We start from the raw sequence: 14,064 nt of genomic DNA, 5'->3' as shown, positions 1-14,064 counted from the left end.
ACTAGGGCTAGCCATCTGACTTCCCAGTTTAATAGACACCACAGTGCAGCAGATCCTTCTGGGTCAGCTAACGCTCAGATAAGGTTTACAAGCAGTGGTTAGATCTCATGTGCTTTTACTGCATAGCTTCGGTCTTAGAGGACTTACAGGACTCTACCTATGTAATTATTGCCATAATGCTACTTTTATAATGTCAAGCAGAGTTTATTTTTAAATTGTTGAGGTTGTCCTAGTAATAGCTGTCACGGCGCAGCCATTGACAATTTTATAGCCATATTCAATGACTGAATACAGTTGAAAAGAGAAATTTGTTCCCTGGGTACTTAATTTCCTTCATTGTAGCATGAAAGTAAGAAACTTAAGAGATATTTGGGACCACATTTCAGATTTATGGTTTTGGGGTTAAATTGAATATTTCGCTTTCTGAGTGTTTTGACGTAACTACAATGAGACCTGGCATTTGATTTTATTACAGTTGCATACAAAGTTGGGTTTTCCATAATGCCAATTTGGAACTAAATTGACCTGACTACTTGAGAGCTGTACTTACATAGTACCAGGCTGCCAAACAACAGTGCTGTCTCAAGAGAGATTAACGTTGTAAGCAAGTGATGCAGGTGATTCAAGTCTAGTTAATCTCACGTTAAAAAAAAAAAAAATGTTAATTGCATTGGCAAAGGCATTGCCTTTGATCACTCCTTGGCTATATAAGTAGGGATCAGGGCATTCAGAGGGACTCTAGTCTAGTTGATAAACAGTCAGCAAACAGCCCTTGAGATTTCTCCCTCTGTTTTTCAATATGTGATCAGACATAAGGTGATAACATGGAAAACTCAGTGACCTTATTTTCACATGCCTTAAAATTAGGTTTGCTTGTTAGGTAGTAGTTCACAATGTTTTATGTACATTTATTTTAATCGTACAAACTCCATGGAGCATTACTGGGTATTGAATGCGGTCACCTCTCCACCTACTGGATGTTTCGCCTTACTTTCTAATCCTTCTGACTGCATTTCTTTGCAAATGATTTTGACGTAAACCAATAAACCCGAAGATAATTCCTTGTAATTTTTGTAATTTGTGTCTGAAAGGGGTGTGGCTTTGTGTTTGGCTTTTAGCAGTAGCCACTAAAAGGCAAACATTTAAAAATACTGCTGTTATAACTTCTTCAGTCTTTAATGTTCATGTTTCTGATTCTCAGGTTTTCTGGAAATAAAGTCTAGTTAAGGAAACTGAAAATAGTTCTTACAAAAAATGTCTTTCCATTTAAATAAATGTTAAGCAAATCTACAGTTTTTAACGTCCTATTTTTTTGTAGGCAGCTAAAATTACAAAGTAGAAGGTGAGCTTATAAATTAACAGAAAACCCATTGAAATAATGAATATTACAATTTAGAAATAATTGCTACAATGCATGCTATGGAAATTCTCCAAATAATTCTTTAAAATTTGTAACCAAACTCTAATGTATTGGTAAATTTTGATATTACTTTGTTAGAAGGCCCAATCTTAGGAATACTCAGGTATAAAATCCATCTTGATGCACCATATATGCAGATGAGTTTCATCTGGGTTTTTCTTTGCATCATCTGTTTTTTTTTTAAGTCAATTAAATGGCATTTTCCACTATGATCCAATGTTAGACTTCCAAAAATTCTGTACTATCTGCTGTCCTGTGGTTAACTAGTTTCTAGGCAAGAAGACTCTGCTTGAGGGCAGAAGGGAATTGAGAAAGTTCATTGAGAAGTTCTCCACCCCTACTGAGTTCATCAGAACAGCAGCAGGGGTTCCCATATCTTTCTTCTTCTTGAAAATATGAATGAGATGCTTCCACATGTCTCTATACAAAATAGTGGGGCTTAGAACATGTATGATAACCAAAAAACCCCTCAAGGATCTTGATATTGTCCCCTGGAGGAAGAGATGGCTTCGTTTTGTGACAACTCTAATGTAAAGTTTGCTCTTTGGATTAATCATAGTCATATGTTGTGATTTTGCAACTGGTAGCATGTTGAAGGAAGCATACGAAACTTTGCCTGAAAATATTCACTTGTATTTTGGTGGAACTAATGTATATACTCTTACTGCAATTTATTTTGTGATCAACATCATGCTATGAAAATTTTCCATGTTAGATAGATAGCATTAACATCCCAATGTGTGAATGTGCCACAATTTATCCAAAAATCCCAGTTTTCCAGTATTGCCATTATTACTGCAATGATCCTACATTATTCTTATTTTTGTGCAGTCATCAATGATCAAAGTTACTGTTCCGTGTTATTTGTATTGCAGGGTGTCAGCAAGTAATGACTGTTTTGGTCCTTCTCCAGTACTCACACTTCCCTTCTGTTTCTTGCTGATTGTTAATGTTGACATGCCCATCATACTCCTGATTTTAATAGACATGACCTTAGTGTATTACTTTTAAAGAATAATTTTTTGCATTTGATTTCTGATAAAATATATTCATCATACTTAAGAAGATTTTTTATGATTCCTTCTTTATTTAGAATTTTTAATCCATCAGATTTTCTTTATAGACGTGGCATTTATTTTTTCTCTTTGTTATATAAAGCCTCCTTTACTATATTAATTAAGAATGCGTTTGACTTCAAGTAACAGAAACCTGACTAAAAATGCATAAGGAGTCCATTTTTCTCATGTCTACTGTTTCTGCAATGAAAGGATGCCCACCCCCACATTCATACTTTACCTGCCACTTTGTTCCAGTTTGCTCAGTGGAAATTAATCTTTTTTTCTTTTTAAATTTTTTAAGCAACTTTATTGTGGTACAATTTCTGTATAGTAAACTATACATAGTTCAGCTATGCAATTTGATGAATTTTGATAGATGCATACACCTATGAAATCAGCACCACAATCAAGATACCTCACATTTCCATAGACTTTCCTTCCACGTCTGATGTATCACCCAATTCTGGTATCTTTTCATTCTCTTCCCTTTTCCATATCCCTAGAACCACTGTGTCAGTTCTGAGCTGAAATAATTTCTTACAGTAACCATTTGACCTAATTCACCTTTCATATTTTCTGCTAATTCATCTTTCACAGACCTGCCAACACGATCTTTTTCGTATGCTTATTAAAAATGGTGCTTCCTTACTTAAAATCCTTTAAGAGCGCTCTATCACCTTCAGGGCAGAGCTCACATTCCTTGACATGAGTGCAAGGCCCATGATGGCCTTACCACTTACCAACTGACTAGCTTCATCTCTCACCACTTTTCTAACCTGCTGGCTCTTTGCCAGCTACCAGGCTCCAAGCCTGACATGGGAGGAGCTGTATTAACATGTGCTGAACGGGAAAGACTTCTCTTAGCTCGCTCATCCATATGCCAGGTTGGAGGACAATTCTCCCTTTAAAATCAGAGGGAGCAGGCAGGGCCTCTTGATTATTTCTCAGTCGTAAGTGATATCACTGGTGACTCAGCTATCTTTTAGTATAGGGTTATTGCAGCTTTTGGATGAATTGGATGAACGTCCCCAAGTGATAACAGAAAAATTCAGTCCTCCTTTCTATGTAATGATTAATTTTTACTATTACCATTGTAAACACTCATAAGGATATACTGATCCTGTTGTCTATTTACTGCCAGAAACAATAGCACCATATCAACTATGCAAGCACCGAAATAGTTGTTTGGAGCACAAAGTGTCCAGAGTTTAAAAGGATAACACGAAATAATTCCATTCAACTTGCAGATTTATTCTGTTGTCTTGAGGGCACACTTAGCTGCTAATTGATTCTGACTACCTAAAATCTTTAAGAGCAAACTATCTTCCCCAAGTTTTTATGGATTATTTCTAAATCTTGCATTAAAAAACCCTCTCCATGATAAAGTCCCAGTCACCTTGTTTTATGGCTTGGGATTCAGGGTCCCAGAGTATAGATACTTGAGCATATGTAGATCTGTGTTTCAAAGAAAATTTTGATCCTTACTGTCAGGTTCACTGTAGAGAGATGCCATTGTCTTCCTTCTGAATACTAATGATGGTTGACTTCATTGCAATCAGATATGGCTCTTGTAACTTACACATTTGTTTCATAAATATGGATCTTTATTTAGTCAATAAAATAATATACTTCCAGTCTATACTCAACATATGTTATTTGACGTGATTTATTTTCCTTAAAGATTTCTTGCTAAATATGTTTCAATTTTTTGTGCCACTGTATTCACATTTTTTAAGTGGGTTGAAATTAAAGTTCTAAGTGACTAAATATGGCCATATGGCCAGATAAATTGTGTCAACTCCCTATGGATTTCGTTTTTCTTTTCCTTGACTTCTCTTTTTACATCAGTAAGTAGCAAAATTGGACTTGTCTATGACTGAGAGACATGGGCTAATAAAAATTTAAATGATAATTTTTCCTGTAACACAATCAGATCATTATAAAAAGAATAGGGAACTAGACAAGGAATTGAAGTGTTTACAGATATATAAAACTGCATTTTGTTTTATATCTCTCGTTAATGATAAGATTCTTATGGGCAGGAATTTATTTTTTCCAGGCTTTATTTTGAGGAGTACTAGAATGCAGATTAACAGTATTAGGTACAGATTAACAACAAAAGACTAAAGGACAGGAAACACTGAAACAGAATACTAGAGAAATAAACATAAAAGTTAAGTGAAAAAAAAATCTGGAACATTTAGGAGAAGATATTCGAAGTGGCCTTAGAAAATTATCTATGACAGTAATTAGTTTACAATAATCAATAATGACAGCATTTTTTATTTAAGAAAAACATCAGATTATCATTTTTTTTTTATTTAAGAAAAAAAATCAGGTGGGCAGCTTTCCACATATGAAGTGAAAAGATTCATGAATGTATTGGATCCTTATCAAATCAAATGCCTTAGTGAGAAAATTTAGACAACTTACGTTAAAAGCACAACTATTTTTGTTCTCTCTAGTATTCTTGATGGAATATTAATATTTGTTTATTTTTTGACTTTTTCATCTGTTTCAACTTTCAGTTTTCCCACTCTGAACCATTGTAATACATTAAAGTAATCATTTTTGTCTCTTTGTTTTTGTGGAATACAGTGTTCAGAATTTTTATGATGGGATACACATGATTTAGCTCAGGAATTCACAGAAGAATCAATTTAATATTTTTCCAACAGTATGTATGGATTCATATATAAACCATAGGTATTTATTTGTTTCAAAATATTTTATTTTGTACAATTATGTTGGATTCATAAGGCCTTATCAAGACATAGTTGAGCTATAAAGTTAGATACCTATGTACCAAAAACATCCATGACATTCATTTAATTTTACTTTTTTTTTTTTTCCCTAAGAACGACCCACATTTCTCAGGAGGCCAATTAACCAGGTGGTGCTGGAGGAAGAAGCTATAGAATTTCGTTGTCAGGTCCAGGGAGATCCTCAGCCAACCGTGCGGTGGAAAAAAGATGATGCAGACTTGCCAAGAGGAAGGTAAGAACATCATGGGTGGAAGATTGTTAGATAATCGTTGAATAATTCAAAAAGAAAAAGACAGCTCCAGCTGCACCACCAAAGTCTCTTGTACCTTGGTATATTATTTTCACACATAGTATTTTTACATATGCAAGCCACATATCTGCTGTTCTATATACTGAGATCCTCCAGGCTTCTGATGGCCTCTTTTAGTGAATTTTCGCATAAATGCCTGACCACTCCACTCCATCTTTCATCCTCCAATATCAAGGATTCCTGAGGCACTTTCTTTTTCCGGCCCGTCTAGGTCTTTCATTGTGTTCCTGCTACCCACCCACCCCGACTGCCCCCTTCAACCACTGCTCTGTCGCTATGATGCTTCACCTCACCCTGGATACTCTCTGCCTTCCTTTTTAGCTCAGAGCATCACTAACAAAAAGGTGCTGAGTGTAGCTAACTGTAGGGCCTGCAGTAAAGGAGAGATCTCATTTAACACAATAATGATAAGGCACCAAGCAGCTGACATCACTATCTGCAAATGGGACTTTTCACTTACGGACCTCCTGTCACATTCTCACTTGCCGTCTCCTCATAAAGACCTTCTCCCCCAGCTCTTTTCTGTTCTTCCATCACCAAACCCCAAACCCATTCTCTCAGCTCTCTAGGGTACATTCAGAAATGCTTGTTATCTTTTATAAAAATAAATGTAAAACTGTTTTGTAATCTTAAGTTCTCCCAAGACCTTGCCTTTTATGATCAAATAAATCATTCAGGAATTTTTTTTATATATAACGATCAAGTTTAGCTTTAAGATTTGTTTTGCCTTCCTCCTAGTCCTGCCTTCTGAAACTACAGCTACCACACCTACTGCAATCATTGTCTGCAAAAAATGTCACATCCTGCTATTTTTTTCCCTAATTTCCTTTCCTAAAAAAGAAATGTTCATTCAACTGACTGAAATGAAACATGCTGTCACAGAACTCAAATTGCTTTTTTTGTGCTTTCACTGGCATTGCTCTCTATACTGTCCTGAATCTACACATTCATTTCAGAATCTCAATTTTACAGACCCCTAGGTCTGTAATACTTTCTAAAGTCACATCGTCAACAGCACTGGCTTCAAATGGACCAAACATTTTAAACAATGAGAGGTTCATTGCAATCTATAGGAACGAAACAAGTGAAAATTGTTTGGGTTAACTTTTCAGCATAACTAGTAGAGAAAGTAGACTCTGTGTTTCTTTTCTCACTTTTTCAGACCACTAGTTTTATAGGAATGTTGTTACTAGGAGAGGTTTTTGAAGGTGAGGCTTCTCAAACTTTCTTAATGGGCAAGCAGGTTGAAAAGCAAGCAGAGTTGGTGGGACTGAGTTGGTGAGTCCATCTTTGTGTTTATACTCAATAACTTTCCACAGATTTGAGGCCCATTAGTATATAATTTTGAAATGTTGGTGTAAGACTTAGAGATTAATTATGTTGTATAATTAATGTAGACAAAGGTTAATTTTCAATTACTGGAATTAAATAGCTTGTCTATAAAAACAATCTTTCCTTTTGGAAGAATTTTGGATTTATAGAAAAGTCACAGAGATAGTACAGAGAATTCCCATATCCCTCTACCCGGTTCCCCCTACTGTTAACCTCTTACATTACTTTGAAAGATTTGTTGCTTATAATGAACAAATGCTGATACATGATAATCAAAGTTTATACCTTATTTTAATTTCACTGGTTTTTCTGTGAATGACTCCTTTCTCCAGGATCCTGTCTAGGGTATTTATTTAGTTGGATATTATAGGATATTGCATTTAGTGTCCTGTTTTCCCAGTCTTCTCTGTCCTGTGACAGGTTCTCAGTTTTCCCTTGTCTTTATGACCTCAACAGTCTTAAGGAGCACTGGCCAGGTATCCCAAGAATGTCCCCCAACTTGGATTTGTCTAGTGTTTTCTCATGATTAGACTGGCTTTGTGGGACTTTAGGAAGAAAGCCACAGAGAGCGCCATTTTGTCACATAATGATCAGGGGTTACATGATATTCACATAACATCCCTGGTGATCCTGCCATTTTTAATCATTAAATAAGACCGAATTGATGAAAGTTGCAAAAATAGAAACTTATGCAGGTGCATTACATTTTAATGGGTCTGCGTCTTTGAATTAAGGTAAAATACAGCTTAAGCCCAGTTTGATTTCTTCCCAGATTGCTCTAGGTGTTAGGTCATAAACCTGACAACTTTATTTGCCACAGTTATTCTCCCAATCTTGCCATATCCATTTGGTTCAGAGCTCAAATAATACATATAAATCAAACAACAGCATTAAAGCTGCATATTTAGAATGTGTGAAATAAAGGCCTCTAAAGATAAGGCTGAATTTTTTAGAAATCCTTCCTCTACTAATTTCCCTTAGGACACTTTCATAGATTCACCCTCGTTATTTTTCTGTGACCGGCATGATACTACTGCAGTGCTTGGTGTGACCGGCTAAATATTTTTAAAGTATTAGGCAAATGGAAATGCTGTGTAAGCTTTAAATTGTATGTTAGAAAGGCTTAAAGCAAGGATCAGTGCAATATAGAAATTGAGGTCAGCATTTTATCATGATAGAAGCCATGTACTTTTTCTTGAAATCTCAATCTTTAAATGGTATTTCAAAGCAGCTTATTCATCCTTAGATTTGTATGCATTAGCATAAGCTTCACTTGTGCATAATGAGGGGAAAAAGGACCTCTTTACTTGGTGAAGAATAACAGTGATGACTTTTAACCAACCACAGCCTAAATCAAAAACATTGATTCTATTACATTATTTAGGTCTCAGGCTAGGGAGATGGCCATTGTTCTTGTGTAAGCAATTGTGTGGAGTGGTGTGGAAGATGACATTTCTTTGGCTTAACATTTAATGCAATTTGAATAAGGTTTGTGTAGTGGTTCATGCTTAACACATTTATAGTAAAGCTTTGCAGGGCAGCTGCGTAGCCTGTAATTACTACGTAAGTAATATGTGACTGTTTCTCTTTTGGAGACGAGAAAAGCTTTTCAATTCAAGTTTAAATTTATGAAATGCTGTGATAGCTATTTAAACTTCCAACACAGAGGAAGATATCTGTGCCAACCTTTCAGTAACCAGAGATGAATTAAGGGAGTAGTTTTTTCTTTGCTGTGAATATATTTTTAAGGTAGTACCCCTCTACCTCTTTCTTTGATTTAGCCCTAAACTCCTTACCTTTCTCAGTAACTCTCGTTAAGGAAATTACAACTTACTATTGGTAAGTTGTTTTAAAGACAGCTTCCGATTAGATAAATATTTCAGTGAGGTTGGTAAATAGCAACTCCCGAGTCTGACAATAACCCTAATGCCCAACCAAGGAGAAATTATTTATTTGGATATTTTCCATATGACAAAGGGACAAAATAGGGAGGAGCCATCATTTTATATATGTTGCTGTCGAACGTTAAGTGCTTGCAGAAACGTCTGAAGATTCTACAATTTCAGAACTGAAGATTTCAGGAAGAAAAAGAAGGTCACTGCCTTTTTTTGTGACTGTGCCAAGTATCAATATCTTTTTTTCTAGAGGGTCTGAATACATATGTGCCTAAATAAATCAACACTGACTCATTTATGAGGGACAAGAATTTTACACACCACTGTGCAATAAGTGGTGTGGGGAACAAAATGAGGAAATAAAGGAAAAGACATTTTATAATTCATGATGATTATGTGTTTTAAAAGCATAGTTTTTTCAAGGCATTATTTAAACTATAGAAGAAACACTTTAAGGTTTACCTTTTATTAAGTGCCTCCTGTATTCATAATGCTTATTGCTAGTCTGTAAAAGAAGAAGTCACTTTAAGCAAGGTAAATACACTGTTATTGAGTATTTTTATTTTTACGTTAATCAAATTGAGTGATGTAAGAGAATTTCACTTACTGAATACATGAATGAGAGTTAAAACTTAAGTAACTCTAGTGTCTTATTTGGTTGCTACATCTTTTTATTTTCCCCAGGCAAACATAGAGCTTTTTGCTAATTATTACTCTTTTGAAGATAAGATGCCTTCAGCACATCTTTTCATAAGTGTTTCATATGATAGAAATTGCCAGTACTTATAACAACTGTGGCAATATTCCATTCTCTGCCAGGTTCCATCATTACATTGGGATGTTGTATATTTTGTAATACAAAAATATATGTGTATGCTGAAGCTGTATGAAAAATATCATGTATTAATATTAAAGAAACAGAATGTTATACATCTACAACCAAAAATATTACAATTAAATTGAAATACACCAACACAACAATATTCTGTTCAATTCAATATTTGTGAGGAGAATATAAATATCTCTTCTCAGAATGTGAGTAAGAAGTAGTATGATTAAATTAACCATGATTTCGTGTCTGGACTTGTCAGGACAGTTTGTATTTCAGGTAATTATTATTAATCTTTTAAAGGACTATAACCAGGAGAGTTGAAATCTTGCATCAGTCAGATATTTGTATACTATCATTAGTTAGTTCCAAGATATATTTTTATTCCATTTTTACTTATTGTTCAAACTAACTCTAAAGTGACACTAATTTCCTCAATAAGGATCTAGAGTCAAGAAAGGAATGTTCATAATAGCTTCTCAGAGAAAAAAAGAAAGAAAATGTGCCATTTGAATTCTTATGTATGCCTGCAAATTCTAAATGCAGTTGATGGCTTGCACATAGTGGATATCATTCATGAATATTTCATAAAAATAGAAAAGAGACTAGAGAAAAAGAGTTTCAAGATATATAGTGCAAAATTCTATCAATTTTCCTGAACCCACTGACAAATTTCTTTTTCTAAAGTGCAAGTCTATTTTAAGACAGACTTTTCAGAGTTCTTAGTTCCATGAAATGTGAGATTCACATAAATACATGATTCCTAAAGAAAAGGAATTGAATAGAAACACTTACAATTCCCCTTTTCTGTGGCATTTTTACACTAAGTGGCTCTTTATACTTAGCCCTGGAAAATGTTCTTGTATTAATTGTTTGGAAGCTCCATTGTTTAGAGCATGTGCTTCTGGGATGCAGAGATGCTGAACAGGTGCTTAGCCACCCTGCTGAGGAGATCGGCCTTCTTCACATACAGTGTCTGCTTCAAGGACATGTGGTAATTTGGGCTCATGATAAATAACCACACTGATTAGGTTGGCTGGTCAAGATTGGTCAATTAAAATGATTTTCAAAAAAGGAGGAAAAAAACTGAGAGCAGGAGAAAAGCAATGTATATAAATATTGTACATGACATTTGAAAAAATGGACTCTTCCTTAAGATTCAGAAATATAAGGAACAATTTTAATGAAAATTCTATGCCTTTTTTTTCAGCTGTACAGATGTCTTATCCATTTCTGTTTGAAAAAAATCAGAAGCACGTGGACTGTTATTGTTGGATCTTGTAATACAGCTGCCAATAACATAAATAATATTTAGGCCATTGTCAGAGATGTTAGATTTTAGCCTTGTTCTGACACTGTTTGATCATTTATCCCTTTAGTTATACTCACATGTTCTGGAAATGATGTTCAACAGATTTCTCTGCCACTAACTAGGAGTGTGACCTTGAAGAAGCTATTTAACTCTTTGTACTTTACGTCCTGAAGATATGGACCAGCGATGCAGTGGGACTAATGATTAACCTACGCTTTGACTCTTTCGTACAGGGTGAATAATTATGCCATCCTTTCTAACTCAAAGAGTTGTTAAAACGATATAACTAATTCAGAGCACTGTAAACAATGTACAATGGGTGCACATAACAGGTGCTCCAGTTTTATAAATTCAACTGATTCGTAGTATTTATTAGTTGTATAACTGCAAAGAAAATAAGTTAATGCTAAAAAATACAGAGTATATAATTTTTATGGATTGAATACATGTTCTCCTCTCACGGGCCAATTGATTTCCATAGAGACACATAAAAATAGTATTGATTTAATAGATATCACTTTTGTTTTTAAATCATATTGACTTATTTACAAATTTTGCCAGCCAGTTTGCTAGCCTGAAAGTTGCCACCCATTTTTCTACCTCTGGGAGATTGTACAGGGTCCAGATATTTTATGCTAGCCCCAGTGCAATCAGACATCTGGATTAGGAACTTCAAATTTCACACATTATACTTTATCATTTGTCTGCTGGTAATAAGAAAACCATCACCTTTATAAGAACGTTATGTAATGATAAAAACAATATTTTTGGAGGACTTAATTATTTGCCATGCATTCTTCTAAGTGATTTCTGCTTACATTAATTCCATTATTGTAAATAATAATGTTTTAGCATAATATTACTCCCATTTGAGGGATGTGGGAATAGAAGCTTAAAGAAATTATGTTTCTAGTGTCACACATTAATATGTGTTAGGGCTAGGACTTGATTTAGAATCTGTCCAACATGAAACCTGTATTTTAAACTAATGGACTCTATAATTATGTGATTATAAATTGTTTATGGAATCAAGCTGCTTACAAATTTTCCTTATTAGATAAAATTTTAGATACTTGCTCAGAAACTCTGTATTATGGATAACTTTATAGGAATACTATATAGCATTACTGGTAAGGGTAATTTTTAGACCAGTTTCATAACCTGCACATAAAATATACTTGTGTTTTGAAAATCTCAACTTGGACCAAGTCAAGGTTACCTCCTTGGAAGCTGAAAATACAGATTTTGTTTATAAACAGAATTAATTAGCAATTTTCAGAGGGATGCCAAAATGGTCCTTTTTCTGTGTTTTCATCAAATAGGTGCTAATAGTTTCTGTTAACACAAACCTAATTGCCACCTAGGGTGAGGAGTGCGAGTTGCCTCGTCCTGTGACCACATTGGCCCATCTGTTGAGAATGTTTGCTCAGGAACAATGCATCCAATTTGGGTTCTGGCCAGTGGTCAACTAACAAGCTGGGACACACTTAGAATATAAACTGCCTTAAAGTCAGAGATGCTCTGCTGTCCATTAACTGGCAACTCTTGTATTGTGTGTGGGCAGAGCCAAGACCAGGTGCCAGTTTGCAGAGCAAATGGGTCTGCCTGAGTGCCACCTGTCATTGGCATGTGAGTGTTGTCCCACCAGGAGCCACAGCAGGTTTGTTTCTTCCCTCAGAGTGTGGCATGTTAGAGCATTCATCTAGGCTGAGTTCAGGACCAAGGCAAGCAACATTGTACCTTAGCCCAAACTGGAGGACAAACCAAAGGCTTATCAGGAGACAGTCATCACATCACATCATGTCCCACCGGTGGATGGACTGGACATTTATCATTAGAGACTCTGTCATAACTAGGTTCTTATCTTGACCAAATGAAATGTAAAAAGGAAAAAGTTATATAATTGGTTATATCAACACAAATTCCTGCCTTCATGAGACAATTGGTGGTTAGAATCACTTAGATGATTTTTAATCACCCCATGGTCTTTTCTTAAGATATATTTCTGGTTGTTTTTTTTTATTCTGTTGTTAATAAATCGAATTGTAACATGGGGCTGTGAGGTAAATGAGAATTTAGGAGATCAGCGTTCTTATCCCAGCTCTGCCGTAATTCATCATGTTATTTTAAACAATTTATGTTACATGTCTGAGTACTAGGGTCCACATCTGCAAAATGTGTAGGTTGCATTGGATGGCTTCTGCAGGCCCTTTAACTTCTGAAAAGATATAAATCTATGAATGGCAACAATGCAAAACAGTTTAGAAAGTATGATAATAAATTTTTATAGGAAAAAAATCTCTAAAATTTGAAATGAGTGGGCCTAAAAAGGAATGTTAAAATTACTCATATACCTATTACCATCTACTTTTTATGGTCTGCATGTATCTACTCAGATTTCTGTGTATAAATGAGCATTTTTTTGAAATTCAAAATTGGTTTTGATTCTGAATGCTTACCTAGGCTTTTTTTTTTTAAAGTCTAGTATTGATTCAAAAAAGTTGTTTTTAATTGTGTTTTCCTTTCCAATAAATATTATATTAAAAATTATATTTACATAGCCTTACTCTATAGCCTTACTCTGTATCAGACCTACTTCAGACATTTTACATTAATAAACTTATCCTTAGCACAACCCTATGATGTAAAGACTATTATTATTCCAATATAACAAATGGGGAAAAATGAAGTATAGTGAGGGTAAATGTGGCAAAGCCATTTAGTAAGGGATCTAGGATTTCTAGCTAAGTCCACATTCTTGACTACTACCTCGGGGTGCTGGATGGAAACAGCTTTTTTCCATTTGGAATTGATGATTAGGAAGTGACAGTTTAGCAAATGCTTGCCTAGAGGTGTTACTTCTGTTAGAGAATCACAAAATACATATGTGTACTAAAGTACATCATAAAGATTTTATACTCTTTATCATAATGGCACTTATAAGCAATATACAAATCCATTATATTATATCAAATAAACAAGTTCACATCTTTAAAAAAGTTATTATTTTCCACTGCCCATTGAAATAGAATTTAAAACTATTCTATCTTTATTCTGACAGAATATTTTAACTTAATACATCTGTTTTCTTCTCAACAGTGTATCTGGGGGAAAAAAATACAAAGTCATGAGAAATACATCAG

At 34.7% G+C, this 14,064-nt stretch overlaps 1 protein-coding gene across 2 annotated transcripts in view; it reads left to right on the top strand.

Annotated features, from left to right (window-relative positions):
• The window catches only part of ROBO2 (roundabout guidance receptor 2), a 1,150,857-nt gene that overhangs the window by 1,000,493 nt on the left and 136,300 nt on the right, over positions 1-14,064 (top strand). For both annotated transcript variants that reach the window (XM_064496444.1, XM_064496453.1), the window contains exon 5: positions 5,337-5,475. In XM_064496444.1, coding sequence (XP_064352514.1) covers positions 5,337-5,475 — 139 coding nt within the window. The remainder of the gene's footprint in view (positions 1-5,336; positions 5,476-14,064) is intronic.

Source organism: Camelus dromedarius, chromosome 2 (assembly GCF_036321535.1).
Source record: "Camelus dromedarius isolate mCamDro1 chromosome 2, mCamDro1.pat, whole genome shotgun sequence".
NCBI lineage: Eukaryota > Metazoa > Chordata > Mammalia > Artiodactyla > Camelidae > Camelus > Camelus dromedarius.
Note: the sequence above shows the minus strand (reverse complement) of the source record. Positions and strands in the feature narration are given on the sequence as shown.